This window comes from Ceratocystis lukuohia, assembly GCF_044167205.1.
Source record: "Ceratocystis lukuohia strain C4212 chromosome Unknown Supercontig9_pilon, whole genome shotgun sequence".
Lineage (NCBI taxonomy): Eukaryota > Fungi > Ascomycota > Sordariomycetes > Microascales > Ceratocystidaceae > Ceratocystis > Ceratocystis lukuohia.
Genome location: NW_027263528.1, coordinates 524,018 through 540,791, shown reverse-complemented (window position 1 = coordinate 540,791; position 16,774 = coordinate 524,018). Strand labels below are relative to the sequence as shown.

The 16,774-nt window shown below is 47.2% G+C and overlaps 3 protein-coding genes across 3 annotated transcripts; 1 reads left to right on the top strand and 2 right to left on the bottom strand.

Annotated features, from left to right (window-relative positions):
• Window positions 1-682: 682 nt before the first annotated feature.
• Window positions 683-2,946, bottom strand: HOO65_090121 (NADPH--cytochrome P450 reductase; the record flags this gene model as incomplete). The annotated part of the gene is made up of 3 exons (XM_071004466.1): window positions 683-700; window positions 770-1,048; window positions 1,162-2,946. 3 exons carry the CDS (start codon window positions 2,944-2,946, stop codon window positions 683-685), a joined length of 2,082 nt encoding a protein of 693 aa, XP_070856007.1.
• Window positions 2,947-5,748: 2,802 nt separating this feature from the next.
• Window positions 5,749-14,888, top strand: HOO65_090120 (Cell morphogenesis protein PAG1; the record flags this gene model as incomplete). Its single annotated transcript, XM_071004406.1, has 3 exons — window positions 5,749-5,752; window positions 6,280-7,370; window positions 7,491-14,888. The coding sequence occupies 3 exons, from the start codon at window positions 5,749-5,751 to the stop codon at window positions 14,886-14,888; spliced, it is 8,493 nt and encodes a 2,830-aa protein (XP_070856006.1).
• A 422-nt stretch (window positions 14,889-15,310) lies between these two features.
• HOO65_090119 (Thioredoxin-like protein 4A) lies at window positions 15,311-16,112 on the bottom strand (the record flags this gene model as incomplete). The annotated part of the gene is made up of 3 exons (XM_071004600.1): window positions 15,311-15,330; window positions 15,474-15,629; window positions 15,863-16,112. The coding sequence occupies 3 exons, from the start codon at window positions 16,110-16,112 to the stop codon at window positions 15,311-15,313; spliced, it is 426 nt and encodes a 141-aa protein (XP_070856005.1).
• Between the last annotated feature and the right edge of the window lie 662 nt (window positions 16,113-16,774).

Sequence of the window (16,774 nt, the reverse complement as noted above, 5' to 3'; positions counted from 1 at the left end):
TTCCTGCCAATTTGTTTATTCCATCACATCTTTTGGCATTAGCTATGGGCAGGTTTCCAATGCCAAAAGTAGGGGTGAGTGAGAGAAGAGGTGAATAGAAGAACAGCAGACAAGTATCAAAAGAGAAATAGGCAAGAAGGGAAAAGAACATACGTTCGTTGATTCAAGTTTGGAAAACAGACTAGTAGGGTCCTTTCCTCGTGTCATTTCCAAGGTAAAACTTTTCTTTTTGCTTCTTGCCTCTTTTTGGAGGATGAGGATGGCAGTATTGTTACAGTGTCACGTAGAGCACTTCCAAGATCCGACATCTACAATACCTAACAACACTGTATGGTAATAAAGGATAACATGATATAACATTAAGATATATATATATATACGGGCATGAAGCCCATCAGCCAGGTCTTTCCGTCACAAGAAGCCACACAAGCCACAATATAACACAAAAAGACACCAAAGCCCTACGCTGTATGCGGTACGTGAAACTCTAGTGTTGGCACAAGGCCCTCTTTGGAAGGAACATAAACATACGTAGCTAGAAACGCTTTGCTTCATAGAATGCTTCCTGCTACTCTAAAACATAATTCCAACGATATTACAAGAGACGAGCTAAAAAGAATAAGACAATTGTACGCTGTCTATGTAGCAATAGAGTTACACAAAAATATAGGGGGAAGGGCTTTCATGACCACACATCCTCCTGTTATTCGCTGTTAGTAAAGTCTTTCCTCTTTTCTTCCGAATGGTGGAAAATAAATTCAATACGTACCTGGTACTGGCTAGATGACCGCATGCCTTTGATAATCTCTTCGGCTTTGGCTTCAGGGATTCCACGTTGTTCAGAAATGATCTGGGTCAAGACGACATTGACTTCACGGGCCATGTTCGCGGCATCACCGCAAACATATATATTGGCCTTTTGAAGCAAAAGCTCGTTGATCTCGGCGGAGCGTTCCTTGAGGCGGTGTTGTACATAAACCTTAGTGGCGCCCTCGCGAGAGAAAGCCGTGACAAGCTCAAATTTGTCTCCCATAATCTCTTTGTACTCCTACAAAATTGTTAGTGATACAGAAATGAAAAAGATGTGGATAAAGCGGCCATTATAGCGCAATTCTCAAAAAGGGGATAACAACAATGCTGTCTTGAAGATATAGCACGCACCTCCCATTCCTTTTCGTACAAGAAGTCTTCGTTGCGGTTACGACATCCAAAAAACAAAATAGTACGGCCAATGTCATTGCCGTTTTTGGCTTGATGAGCACGTTCCTGAATGAATGCACGCATAGGAGCAACACCTGTACCAGGGCCAATGCAAATGATGGGTTTGCTAGGGTTGGACGGCATCTTGAAGTTCGAGTGACGGACATGAATAGGGACATGAGCACCAGCATATTTTCCACGAGGGCCATCAACTTCATAATTGCAAGCAGACTGGCTGGCATTCTCAGCGTTATTCTTTTGATCGGAAATAGCAGCAAGGTAGTTTGTAGTAACGCCACTGAAGAAGTCATTCTCCTTACGGCCAGGGACAGCAAACGACTCGACAACAGCAGTAATAGAAATAGATTTGGGCTGAACCTCAGACGAAGACGAGATAGAGTAGTAACGGGGCTGCAACTTGGTGAGACCTTCAATAAAGGCAGAGAAAGGAATCTTATCCCATTTCTCTCCTCCAGAAACATGCGACAGCAACCGGGCAATATTGAAATACTGGGAATGAGTCTTGCTGTGGAAGTAGTCTTTGTCTCCGCCTAGCTTGGCCATTTCGGCCTTGGCTTCGGGATTAGGGGCAAAAGCAGCAAGGGTACCAACAAACTGGCGTGAAACAGGAGCGCAGATTTCCATGTGATAACGAACAATGGCATCATAGGTCGTAGGGGTCGGGAAGGGGACCTTGGCGGTTAATTCAACGGGCTTTACGTCAATTACTTCATTGCGCTTGTCAGTCAAGTCTAAAAGATCCAAGAAGCGGTCGACCTCAACACTGGGGTTTGAAGGCCAGACAGCGACGTGATCTCCAGTTTCGTAGTGCAGGGAAGAGCCACTAATGTCGATCTCCATGTGCAAGCAGCTGCGGTCTTCAGAGTTGAAGAGCTCTCGAGCCTCAGAAATCGGACTAATGTACGGGTTGTGAGCGTTGTAGGGACCTTTTGCAGTGCCATCGCGATGCGGGCCATTAGGTTCACCCAAGTAAACCTTTTCATCCTGAGTAGAAAGCTCGTTGCATTTGGTGATGGAGAAGACGGGCTCATAAACAGCTTCGCGTTCCTGCAAGCCCATCTTATCGGCCAGGGCTTTCCACATAGATTCTTTCCAGGCAATAAAGTCTTCTTCCATGGTCCCCGCACCATCATCACCCTCACCAGCCTCGCTAATACGATGAGCACCGTGAGATTCCAGCAACTTATTAACATGGCGCACCATGAGGTTGTAATGCTCATAGGTATTGTTTCCGAGACCGAAGATAACATAGTTGAGGTTGTCAAGAGCCGGGGTGGTGCCTTCAGAAAACTCGACGTTCTCGTCTTTTAGGAATTCGTGGAAATCGACAGCGTTATCAGTGGGTTCACCCTCGCCGTAGGTAGCCAAGACAAACATGACGATCTTGTCAGAAGGAACAGCATCCAAGTTATCGAAGTCGTAATCCTCAAGATCAGCAACCATTGTATCTAGGCCAAAGCGGCTTTTGCCCTCTTTAGCCAAACGCGAAGCGTAGTCCTCAGCTGTCCCGGTTTGCGACCCAAAAAATATGATGCAATTTTTGCCGGACTCTTCAAGCTTTTCGACAATGTTGCGAGTTTTTTCAGACCTAGCAGTGGATGTGTTTATAGCATTGGCATATGGATCGTCAGCCTTTGCCCATAGTTTGCCTTTAGTTATGTAGGCGACAGTCCCGAAGAGAATGGTGGCCAGGACCACGAGGTCCAGAACATCTAGTTCAGCCATCTGATGGCGGGGTTGCTTCAGGAAATTATCAGAGCCAGTTGAGCGCCCAGGTAGGGAGAAGGAGAAGTGAATATCGAGCAGTGTATGTGACAGGTGGTCCGTGGGGAATGTCAGAAATGACGGCGTTGAGGCGAGAAGGACGGAAGAAATTGGTTAGAGAGAGTCGAGAGTAGGAGCAATGGACAGCTCAGAGTATATAAAGCGATGGGACGATTATCTTATCGATCGAATGATGTGGGTTCAGTAGGCCAGGTTCGGAACGGTAAGGGAGGGGCTTTTTAGGTTTATTTAGGAGATGGACAAGGGCGACCCAGAACGAGGGAGGGGGGCAGTCCGATTAAGCCAATCTTTTGAATAGCGCGAGAAAGGCTACTTGGCTTAGCTCTATTTAACTGATACAGCCACGGGTTTCGAGGCAATCCAATTTCTTGATGTAAATCAAGTCACTTGAGCCGAACATGTGCCGATAATCCAAGGCAAAGAAAATACCACGAGAAGACGACAGCGGAGAAGCACCACAAAATGGGATCAAGACTCCATTTGCCGAAGTCTTGGATGTTCTGCCGAGGGTTAGGGTTTTTCGGCTAGAAGAATGGGATGGGCCAAGATGTTCAACAAGAAGGGTTTGGGGAAAGAAGGGAAAAGGAGGTCAATAGGAAACGTGACGTCTAAAATAGCGATATTCCTTCAATTGGCAGACTTAGAACAGACGGCGGCTCGGGAAGTATATGTGGGATGCAACTTCTTTAAGTGCCGCATGTGTTGGCGGTGTCAAAAAAAGAGGACAGCTAATCAATATGTTGGTTCGTTATTAGAGCCACATGATAAACGAGCAAATAACCCAACAACTACCAAACAATACGATCGCAGGGAGACTACATGTGCTAGCTCATGACATTTATCGATCGATAATGAAAGCTCGCCCATTGGGGTTGACTTGTTTTTTCTTGACTACGCATATTGAAGAGTCATCTCGTATTCGAGTTCGCGATGGGCGAGTTAGCTTGCCTGCGCTAGGGTCTGTAGATAAGATAAGGAAGAAAGTAGCCTAATAGTAGGGTTAACGCGACTGTAGCCGCGTCCGAGCTGAGTTACAGCTTCTGCACCTAGAAAACGTTGGGAGATTATACAATTTAACCATATACTTTTGTTAATCGAAGGGTAGCCCTTTTTAGGCTACAATGCCCGTCTGGTCAATGTGGTATTTTGTGTAAAGGAAACTAGCGAAGGATGATTAAGAGCTCAAAAACACGTGGTCATGATAACTTGAGCACATAGAGGGGTTTCAGTCTACAGAAGGTTTTGGTCTTGAATATGAAAATGGAGAGCTGCTTGTGCATTTGTCCGGAATCATAAATGGTGTTTTAACCAGGTAGAACCTGTAAGACTTGGAGTCTAATGGGAGGGGAGCTAGTTGCTATTACTTGGGATACACAAAGGGGTACGACGATAGAAATGCAGCGCATACACGAGAGAAGGACAAGTATAATAGGAAACAAGAAGGAGTTTGTAAGTATGACTGACCACGAATAGAGTGCATGCAGACTTGCACAACAGAAAGTGAGACTTGATAGTTTACAGAGAAGAGAAGGAGGAGGAGAAGAAGAAGAAGAAGAAGAAGACGGGGGAGATATGCCTGTGGAATAAGATACATCCTATCCTGTTTGAGTTTGGCTGCTGACCTATAAAGCAGAGCAGGGAATAAACTTGCGTTTATCAAGTGTCTGCTGCGCTGGAACCAACTAATACATGTCAAGAACATGTTTGTCCCCTCGCCATATACTATACAGCATGCACGATAGCAGTCTGTGTGCATGTATGTGCGTGGATTCCATTTCTGAAAGGGGCAAGATAGAGATCGTGACATACAAGAAAAATGACAGAAAAATCATGACATGAGAACGAGCCTGGGCGCAGGGTTGTTACTAGTATCTGAAGGAGAACAACGGGGAAAGCGAGACGATGGATAAATAATGCAGCCCAGACCATGATAATAAGCTGGCTCGACCTGATAGAGGTAGGCGCGTGGTTGATTGGCCAGGCCATCTTCGCTCCTTTCCTTTTAGCGGGGCAAGTGTCGAGGATAAAATAAAATGGTAAAATAGCTCTGTAAACGAGGACGGAGAAAAAAGGTCCATGAAACAAGATTGATGGCGAACTGATTATAACAACCTGGGGGTTATTGCTTGTTTATTCATCTTTTCAGGACGGGGGTGTTTCTTTGTTCTCTAAATTTATAATAGTTGCTTTTTTCTGGTTGTGGTTCTCCATGATAGAAGGCAATAATCCTGAATTTTTAGGGGTCTTTTGATAAATCTCAGCCTTGCCTGCTGATTGTCAGCCTTGAGCAGTTCTTTCGGTTTTGTTGTCCTTTCGTGGCTTTGTCCTGATCGTGAGAGTTGAATATTGCTAGACTGTGTGCATAATCCCGTTATAAGATTAATTTCTGTTTATTATATTTAATCTTGATTTTCCCCTTCCCCCTACTGCACCCTAAAACAACTCACATCCTAGTCAATCCCAGCGTTCCGGGCAAAGTACCGACAAGCAGCGACAAAAAGAAGAAGCAAACGAACAGCCATCACGGGAGGGCAAAAGGATCACGTCAAACACATTTCAAACAGCCGGCCCTCCATCGCGCCGTACCGCACCGTACCGCATTGTAACTGTACTGCGCAACAGGCAACCCATCAGCAGCAGCAGCGCGCTTTTCGATATTCACACTCTTTAGAGCAGTGGCTCATTCATATCGCCGTAGGTCGGGCCTTAAGAGATAGATGATGGGTTGTAGCCCAATCAAACATGGGTGAGTGGATGAATGAACATGGTGCAAGAGTGAATTATTGAGTTATTGGGGTGTTGAATATGACGCTTTTCTTTCCCTTTGTTGTTTGTCTGTTGCCTGCTCCCATTGCTTGATTGATCTTACTCCCTCCTCCCATTTGGCCTTCACCAACAAGGTCACTTCAGATGCCAACACCAAAAGCCAAAAAAAAGCTGTTATCCTGCTATAAAATTACGAACGGAGAATACTATATGGTAGAATAAATGTTTCCCCATCTTGACAGGCCCCCCTTCCCCTCGCAAAAAGGAAAAAGTGAGAGGCTTCTTGAGCATCACTCTACACAATACCAAAAACCAACCAGGCCAGACCAGACTAGACCTGACCAGCCTAGCCCAGCCCAGCCCAACCAGACCTGTCCTCATGACTTGGCCTGATCAATCAACCACCCACAGTACCTGTACACCGACAGAAATCCAACAGAAATCCCCACAGCTTTGCTTGCAAGGCAAGGTATTTCTTACAAAGCTAACGTTTCTCTTTTGCTTCAGCTCCGCCACAGACGCCGCCAGACCCTTTGTCTGAACCCCCAAAGCTCTCCTCTCTACACACACCCGATCCTCCTGGACTTGACGAGCACGGAGAGGAATGGAATCGCACTCTTCGCCCAGACCAGATCTTGTCCGTGCGTCAAGCTTTAGCTGCCCACCAAACGGACCCAATCGTGGCCTTTGAGTCGCCTTCATCTACCGCAGGTTATTCTTCTGCTCCTATATCTGCTGCTGCTATAAACACGACCACAGGCTTGGGGCATTCTGCTGCTGCTGCCTCAGACGGGCTGCCACCCTCTCTGCAGTCTTCGTTTCTACCTGCATCGCGACCACTCCCTCTCTCTCAGAACTCTTCAGGGAAGAAGACACAAGCAGCGACGACCCTTGCCTCTGTCATAAACAACCATCCTCATCCATCAGCGCATCACGTCCAAGGTCTGAGCCAGGCCCAGAATCACCTGGAACAACAAAAACAACAACAACAGCCACCCTTTGGTCACCGGACTTCGCCTACGGCGTCCATCTCCCACTCACGTCAATCCTCTCAATCACAGGAACAAGAACAATACAACCCATTGTCGCATTCCCATTCTCATAGCAGTGGTCGGTCTGTTGATCACACCCTCACTAGGACCAACGCAACCTACGGTCATCACCGGCAGACATCAATCGTCCATGGAATTCAACACTCACGCAACGGAAGTCACGCAAGCTTGTCTTCTAGCCCTCTAAGTCCTCAGATGATCGCAGCTGCAGGCGCTGCTCTCATTGCTGATCGTATGGAAGCCGAGTCACAGTCTCGCCCTGCTACGGCTCAGTCCGGCTCATTAGCAACTACAGCGACCCTGAATGGAACCCCAGGAACACCAACCGAACCGACCTTTGGCGGGGGGCTGCCGCAAACGAGAAAGCCCGAACGCAATCCAAGTACAAAATCACGACACGAAAACGCCTACAATCAACCTCATTCAAATACACATTCACATTCACACTCGCATTCGCGGTCTGGGTCACGACACAATGGCCATTCACTGAAGTCATCTGTCCAGGACCCTATGAGCGAATACGCTCTTCACGTGCTTTATACTTCCGTAAGACGATTCTCTCATGAGGCATGGAGCTTAGCTTGAAAAAGACTTGGATTTCTTGAGCACTCTCGCACTGAATTTGCTTGCTAACCTAATAATATACTCCCTTCTATGTATTTATAGTTCATACAGCAGGCTGAAGACAAGCTCAATGCCTGTGCAACAGCCGCTAATGATCCCGAACCCATAATAGATCACATCTGTGGTCCCGGTGTTGACCCTGCATTTGATTATGCCATCCGCGCTTTGGGCCACATGGCTGCCCCACGGCCAAAGCCTCTCATTGACTTCATGATGATATGGCGAAAGAATAAAAGTGACGCTGCAAATGAAGCCCGCGCTTACTTGCAGCAGGCTCGAGGTGTCCCTAATATACCGGGCTTTCAACGGCGCAATACCGAGCCTGCTCAGCATATGTTTGCCGCACTAAACGACGAACACCATCCTACTCCGCCTAGATACGAGTTTATTGCCCAGGCCGATCGACGAGCAACTGTCTCTATATACATACTGTGTCGAGTGTTGCTAGAAATTGTCAACCAAAGTGATCTGGAGCAGATAACAATTGAAACCGAAGGCAAACTTGAGGGTATTATCTTTGGCCAGTTGAAGATAGCCGAGCCGGAACAACTGCTGGCCTCGCCGCTGAAAATGGCGAATTGGAATATATTTGCTCTCCTTCTCGGCCAGATGAGCAACATCAACTTCAAGTCTGTCACAGACCGATACTTGAACGATCTTGAGCGATTATTGAAAGATGCTGCAGCCAAGGGCCCTAATTCTGTGGCTTGTCGTGAGATTGAGGGCAAAATCGAGCTTGTGCTTTGGGGTATGAAGTATCTCAAGGTTTCCTTGAGCAATCATGACCGTTATGAGCTTTCATGTGACTTCCTGATTCGCCTTGGGAAGCTGTTTAAGGAGGCCCATGGCCAGCGAGTCAAAACTGCGTTTTGCCAGGTCTTGGATCTGATTCTACGGCCGATTGCGGCTACAGCTAATATGACTGACTTTGGTCATTCTAGGTGGATAGAGGTCATTGGAAGCTTTGGGCCACGGCTGAACCAAATGCTACCAAAACCACGGCACTGGTCTTCGGCATTTCCCTTGGCAGCCACAATGCTATGCGTCTCGCCGATGGAGACCTTTAACTCTCAGTGGCTACAGCTTGTACTCCCGTTGCAACCCAAGTTTAAGGACCGATACACCAAGTCAATTGCCCTCCAGGTTATTTCCCGGCTTGTATGGACATATTTGTACCGGTGTGTGGATTCACCAGTAAACATTCAGCGCAAGCTTGACGAGGCAGTGAAGCTTGTTTTGGCCCCTGCAAAACGCAGCATCGTTGCCTCCGACAAACTTTTATCTGAGCCCTTTATTCTGTTGCTAAGAATTATTGGTTACAAGTTCCCTGAGTACTGTTGTCGATCAATTATATTCCCACTCATCAGTGCTGATCTGTTCATGTCTAAGAAGGATATCAAGATCGAGAATCTTGACCCTGATCGCATTGTTGTTGGCATCAAAGCCTTTCTAGCTATAATGTCTGACCTGGAAAAGGGTGAGGCCGGCCGTCCCGAATTTCCCCCATACTACCCTCCACCCTCTCACGTTGATAAAACGCCAAGTTCACCTACAGTCAACTTTTCAGCAGCCGTGAGCGGATCTCTATATTCGCAGCCATCCCAAGCCCAAACGGTCCAGGAAGTGATAATTTCAGAGCCTCTTGATATCTCCCGCTTTAGCGATAAAGTGAGAGAGGTGCACGTGCGGTTTTGTGCTGTTCTAGGCGAAATTGCTCTACTATGTGACAACACTTTTGGTGGTCAAGCAACCTTGGATGAAAAGTTTAACAGCCCTGGGCCTAAGACCCCAGTGTCTGATACATTCAACTTCACCCGGCGTGACGACCATATTAACCCCGGAGAGCAAAAGCAGGCGTTTTATGAGCTCTTTCATGTAGGAGTGCAGGCATTGCCACGCTGTCTTTCTGCTAATATCCCCTTCAATCGTTTGATTAGCCTGCTTTGCACGGGCACAGCTCATGTGCAATCCAGCATTGCAGAGTCAGCTGCTATCTCTCTTAAGGCTATTGCACGCCAGGGCCATGCGCAACAAGTTACTATGGGGTTCTCGCGCTTCATTTTCAACTTTGACGGACGTTATTCGACCATGTCTGATGGTGGTATGCTGGGCCCAGGCCACATTGAAAACACACTGCAGTTATATGTCGAGCTCTTGAGAATTTGGATTGAAGAAATTGAACGCAAGACAAAGGATGCCATTGCTGCGGACGAACTCGATCCCAATAGTCCGAGTCCTCCTGAGCTTCGTGCTATTAAGCTGGATCTTTCAAGTGTATGGGCTGAAGTAGAGGTTGTCGAGTCTCATGGCCTATTCTTCCTGTGTTCGCAATCTCGCCGGGTCCGCCACTTTGCCATTACTGTGCTGACACTCATTACTGAGTTTGACGCTGCACTGGGAAAAGAAAAGTCCCAAGAAGGGGATTTCCGGCTCATTTCCATTCTGGAGAAGCACTCGGAAGATATAATGAAGCTTGATGACGACCGCCTCACCGTATTTGAGCGAAGCCGTATCCAGCGGGGCAAACAAAGCGACAGTAGTTCGAACGCCTTGATCGAGTTGTGCACTAGTGATGTCCACTACGACACGGCCTTATGGATCAAAGTGTTCCCTAACCTCATTCGAATTTCATATGAAACTTGTCCCTTTACGGTCACACTCTGTCGTGATCTTGTTTGCAATCGCATTGTCCAAATATACCCTGCCATTACCGAGATGTCAGAACCACTTCGCGTTCCCCATTCCGGGACAGATCCTAGCAGCGCACGACAGCAAAGTGCGCGAGGAGTAAAGGGGCTTAATGATGGTTTGGTTGACCAATGGAAATTATTCCTCATGTTTGCCTGCACAACTATGACCGATACTGAGAGTGCACCGCCTTCGGCTTCCCTGCCCGTTCACCAACATTCGCGCAAGGGATCTGCCTCTAAATCTAGCTCCCAAGAGATGTTATTCACAGGGCGCAACTTTCTCAAACTTTTACTTCCACTACTAAGTGCAACCTCGGATAAGATTCGTGAGTCAGTAGTCGTCTCAATTGGTTCTATCAATATCAATCTTTATCGTTGCTTGCTCGAGGTGCTTGAGAAATCTGTTCTTCAATGCAACGAAGATGCCCGGGCGCGCATGCATCAAAGATCTGCTCGCCGTAATCAGAAAACGGATATTCTCCGTACGTCAATAACTCATATCTACAGACTGACTGCCCATTTCCTGCGCAATCCCGAGGTGCACAAAGATGAGACGGTATTTCAAAATTTGATTGCTTTTACTAAAGAGCTAAAGCTATTCCTTATGGACGAAGAGGTGCAGATGGATTGGGAGTTCCATACTCTTCGACAGCACTACTGTGGCTTGATGGAGGAACTTTTCGAGGGTATTAGTGGTACGGCTGACCCGTCTCGCTGGATGACCTTTGAAGCCCGCAAATCGGCCTTTTTGCTAATGGAAGACTGGTGTGGTTTTTCACCTAACCAACAGCAGATACGGGCCCGCGAGGATACCATGCGTCAGTCCATAATCAGCAAGAAAAGTGCTGGTGAACGGGGTAACATCACATCAGCCATGGAGATTGAAAAGCGGAATCTTCGGACAGCTGCGCTCAATGCTATGGCTTCCCTTTGTGCAGGACCAATCGGTATTACTACTGAAGGCGGTGCTGTGCTTCAGTTTGACCCTCGTCGGCTTGTTGCTTGGATCGAATCCGTCTTCAACTCGGGCAGTGATCGCATGAATTCTATTGGCCGACGAGCGCTTCGGAATCTTGTTTCTCATAATGCCGAGTTCCCATCTTTACTGGAGCACTGCATCTCACGTTGCTATCTGATTGATAATGTGAAGGGTCTAGAAAGCTACTTCAATGTAGTCACAGAAGTTCTGTTAGAGAAACCCGAATATCCAGTCATAGGCTACAAAGTGCTTATGCTCTGTCTCTTCACTTTAGGCCATGAACAAGCGGCTATCCGAACCAACTCAGTCAAGGTTTTACAGGCATTGAACGAGCGGGAGCCTGGCCACAGCTTTAAGATCCAAGATTTCAATATCAGCATATCTGATAAGACACCGATAGTCTACAAGCATGCACAATTGGAGATTTCCAAACGGCTGTCTCGCCAGCACGCGGATATTGCTTTTCATGTCTTCTCCGAGTTCAGCATGTTCTACAAGGATCTGCAGCCTGCTGCGCAACGTAGTTTAGTCGGCACGATTATCCCATGGCTACAGACAGTTGAGCTTTTAGACGATGCCAATGGGAGCCCCTCTGCCCAGGCCTACATGGTGCTAGCAAACCTGCTGGAGATTACTATTAAGGCAGGCGATTCTTTGCTCAACAATGAGGTTAAGGCCCTGTGGCTAGCCTTGATTACAGGCTCTCATGTAAGCAACGTGCGCATTATCCTGGACTTTGTGATTGCGCTATGTCTAGAACGTGGCGAGCAAAACTTTGTGCAGTATGTCAAGCAGATTGTTGCATTCCTGGCTGCTGGCAGTGGTCCTGATATAAATGTCGTTGAGTTTCTAGTGCTACAAATGACCCCTAAGGCTATGGTTCCTACCGAGAAGAAGACATCGTCAGTATCGGCTTCCGTGGCAGCAGTAGCAGTGGCCACAGCACCTCCGCCAGAGGTCAGTGCCTTCTCTTATTGTGCAGACTTGTCGGAGGTTTTGCCTGTGGGCACAAAACAAGCTGGCTTTTCCCTAGGTCAGCTCTCGCTCATTCTGCTTGTTGACCTGATGATATCGGGGGTTAAGGTGGCTGCTGAGCATATACCCTTGCTTCTCCAGGTAGTGATGGTCCTATGGGATCATTACACTCCTATGGTACAGGAGCAGGCCCAGTGTATGCTTGTGCACATGATTCACGAACTTGTAATCTGCCGTGGCTATCTCGGTGGAGAAGATGAGACCAGTCGTGCCGAGATGGAAGACTTAATTGATAAGATCCGCAGTCTCGACCAGTCAGTGATCTGGACGTATGAAGACAAGAACGGCAACGGTCGTAATGGCGATCATAGCCTTCCTACGAGTATGGAAAGTCTGACGTCTTGTGTGGTCCAAATTTTTGAACTGGCATATCCAGGCGTTAAGGAAGCCTGGGGCCGCCTCTCTTTAACGTGGGCTACATCATGCCCTGTGCGTCATTTGGCTTGCCGGTCGTTTCAAATCTTCCGCTGCATCTTCACATCACTAGACCAGTTCATGCTTGCGGATATGCTGGCACGACTTTCCAATACAGCAGCTGATGATGATGCTGAGATCCAGACCTTCTCCATGGAGATCTTAGTCACTCTAACCACTCTCATCACAAAACTCGACGGCGACAGGTTACTGGCCCTGCCGCAGTTGTTTTGGACAATGTGTGCTTGTCTAGAGTCTGTCAATGAGCTCGAGTTTATCGAAGCTGTAACAATTCTCGAGCAATATCTTTGCAAACTTGACTTTTCGTCGCCAACAGTGCAACAAATACTTATGGAAGGCCAGCCACCTAAATGGGACGGGCCATTTCAAGGCCTGCAGCCGCTGGTGTACAAGGGGTTGAGATCCTCGAGTAGCATAGACCTCACTCTTCGAATCCTAGACCGACTGACTCAACTACCTAGCAACACCCTAATTGGCGACGATAGCAGACTTTTCCTCTCCATTTTAGCTAACTGGCCTCGTTTCCTACATGAACTAGAACTCCCACTAGAGCAAAGAGCGCCACAAGTGATGGACACGGCCAGAATCATGATCAAGGTGGCTGATATTGAGGGCCACATTAGTATTAGTGCGGCCCTGAACGCCTATGTTGCCGGGTCTTTTCCTACTAGCCATGATTTTCTCATGGAGCTTTATTCTGGCCTCCGGGAAGCCTTTTTGCCTCGTTATGAATTCCAAATGGTCGTGATGATGATGGGCTTTTTGACAAACGCCATTCCTTGGGTTAAGCTCAAGACCGTGGATATTCTATGTGTAGTGCTGGCTGAGGTTGACTTGCACAAGCCAGAGCTTGCAGGTCATGGTTCCGATTTGGTGTCTCCTGTTTTGAGGTTGCTGCAGACTGAGTACTGCATGCATGCTCTCAGGGTCATTGACAACACCATGGCTATGTATGCTAGCCCTATGGACAAACAACATTTACGCATGAGTATGATGCGTACTAACCATCGCGAGTTTTCTCGTGTACAGTCGCTCTTTGGTATCCCTGATGCGAATGGATGGGCAATTCCTATGCCTGGTCGCAAGGCCGATGCCACGAGGGCCAACATACATGCTGTCTTTTATGTTTGCCAGAATGCCGCTGACGGAACTTCTCATGTCTCCCCTCCCGTTCGAGATGCTTCTGAGGTTGCCTTCCACGCTGATGACTACTCGTACGGATTCTTCTCGCCGCCCCCTGATCGGACCACTACCATGGTTTCTGATGATATCGCTGGAACTAGCGCTGTAGCGAGTTCCATGGTCGGTGATCTCGTCACTAAGCTGGATAGCCTGGATGACTTCTTTGACGATTTGGAACAAAGCCCGCCTAGCGAAGGTCGCCTATCATCGCGTACTGTAACGGAATTCTCTCCTGAAGTCTTCGAATCTGGCGCACAATTATATGATGAGCATGTACTTCCTATGCTACACGAGGCCTCTACTACAGCCTCATCCTTTCAAAACGGCTTTGCTGATCGTCACATGCAGCCTAACAATACTATGAATCCCGGCGCCTTTGTTGCAAGACCAGGAACATCTTCCGGTGTAGTTAACTCTAGTGGGCATGGCACAGGGCTTGGTCTAAGCTTAAGTCCAGCTGGTAGCACAACCGGCAATATCGCCGCACACTCACGATCTGTCACCTCACCCTCAGCACCAATTGGACAGCCCTCTAGTTTTTTCATGCCGATACATGGTGCTGGATTAGAGGAAGAAGGACGTGGATTTGCCGAGGCTGATGAGGAGAGACCTACACCTTTCTTCAAAAAGCCAGAAGGCCCGTACTTTGCGGATAATTCAACTTGGGGTCTGAATCTGCCGGGGAGCTCTCACACACAGCCACAAGTACAGTCACAGACACAAACACCGCCACAAGGACACACCATGTATTCCCCCGCATCTCCGATAAGCTCAAATGGCAATGTATACCTGATGGGTGGACAACAGCAACAGCTATCTTTGGGAAATTCGGGCCTCACATCTCAACACCAGCCTAGCAGATCAGACGTTATTCGAAGAATCCACAATGCAAGCTCTAGCCGGGATATCTTAGATTGGCGAGATGGTATTCGCAGCCCACCGCCATCTACCTCTATGCATGCGCCAAAGCTCTCTGCCAGTACGAATATGTTCCCGCCTAAAGGGGCAGCTGGAATAACCCCTAACCCAAGTACGGCAAATATGCCTCATAACAACCAAACCAATGCTTTGCAGAATATGGGGACTTCTAGTGGAATGGGCATGGGTGAGATGCTTTAACTGACTCTTGGGATTGGTCTTTATTTTCTTCTACTTCATTTCTTCTAGCTTATCGTGGCTGTTTTTGCGCCACGTTTTCTCTTTTCTTTGATGAATTTGTCGCCTCTGCCTTTCTTGGATTATACGCACTTTTGATCTATACCCCCAGTTTTCTCTCGCTATTCTTAGTCGATTTCCCTTTTTTTTCACTTCTGCAATTTATGTCTGGCGTCTTCTATTTCAATCATCTGCTGTCATTTTATTTTTCTTTTGATAATCTCCTAGTCTTATCTTACATGCAGGCCACCATCTTCACTATAGAACACAACTCGTATATATAATGTAGCCATGGAATCAAAAAGCTCATGAAATTTGATTGGTTTCTGAGGTGCTAGTAACAAGGGAGAGAAATGCATTTGGTATCTAACGTCAAGTAAATGTAGTCAAGTGATTTGAGAGGATGCTAGGAGGAGTACAGCAGAGCACTGCAAGAGGAAGAAAAGACCTTTAGTAGCGATGACGGGTCGAGTAGTCTAGAAAAGAAAATCAGCTATACATCCTCAAGAAAAGACTAGGGAAGTAACTGGTAAAGCATTCAGTACTTACCCTTTGGACTAACAACGAGACCACGGCCCTTCTTTGCCCCGCGGTACACGGTTTCAATGATATCGATAAGCTCCTGTTTATCTTCGAGCACCCAGTTGAGTTTGTTGTTGTTACCAGTGCCGAAATCACAGAGCATGTGTTTGTTTCGGAAGAAGACTGCGAATGGAGGCGTAATGGAATGAAGTTAGAAGAGGTGTTACATCAAAATAGGGTTAGTGTTACACGGGAATATCAGGGCCCCTGGGTTGCAATTAGAACCTAGGTGAAGAGGGGCCAGCGCCGAAAGCCCGCATTGTCGGCAAAAGCCTGCAGTTCCTCTGAGCATACGCCACTTTGTTCTTTTTGTGTAGGCCGGCTACGCGGTTTTTTCTTATCGGGGGTAGACTTACACATGATGGTGCACGGATCGTATAGTTCGTACATCTGGTTAAAGTCTGGCACTTGGGTGATGTCGCACACATATATCACAGCAAAGTTACGGACCTTGTCAGCGATCTTGTACAGAACTTCGTCCTGGCTCATGCAGTCTTGATCCCAGTCATGGCCAAAACGGATGACGACAAGACGCTCTTCTTCTCTGAGAATGGCCTGGTCCACGTGCCAGGCGGAGTTGAGGTGGGGGATGACGACGGAGCCCATTTGTAGAAGAGGGGGACAGTAGGCGAGATTTGGTTGTTGTATATGTCGATGGCTATGCGATGACAAAAGAGAGCGGGAAGAGAGGAGAAATGCAAGAAATTATAAAAAAAACGATGGCTTCAATAGAAACTCGCCGACACAAAAAAGAAAATGTTGAGACGGTCTTGTTAGGCACGTGAACAAGGCTGTACCTACTTTCGATAGTAGATGTTAAAAAGTTATGCAAACAATCAATAAGCTCCGATAAGATAAGCTAGAGCCCTGGCTGCCATTGTAAAAGACAAGGGTGTTGCTCAACCCTATTAACCCTTGGCCCGTGCTTGTCTGAGCGCTCAAGTGGGAAAGTGAACACAGTAAACCATTTGGCAACACGTTTCTACTTTGTTCGGCTGTTTGCGAGATATTCCCCCGTCCAGGGCAACTGCTTTTAGCTGTTATATGTGTCGGCTTTTACTTCACATTTATTTTTATTTTTATTACATATTTTTATTCTATATTCTCTTCTTTACTCTTTCTACATTTTCATTCCTCTTCATATTTCATTTGTCCCTTAATCCAGGACACCACTTTTCCTCTTCTTCGGCTCTCTTTTTTTTTTCGCCCTTTCATCATTCGTGTTCTTTTCAGCTCTTTTGCTTCTTTCGTTTGCGCCTTCCCCACTG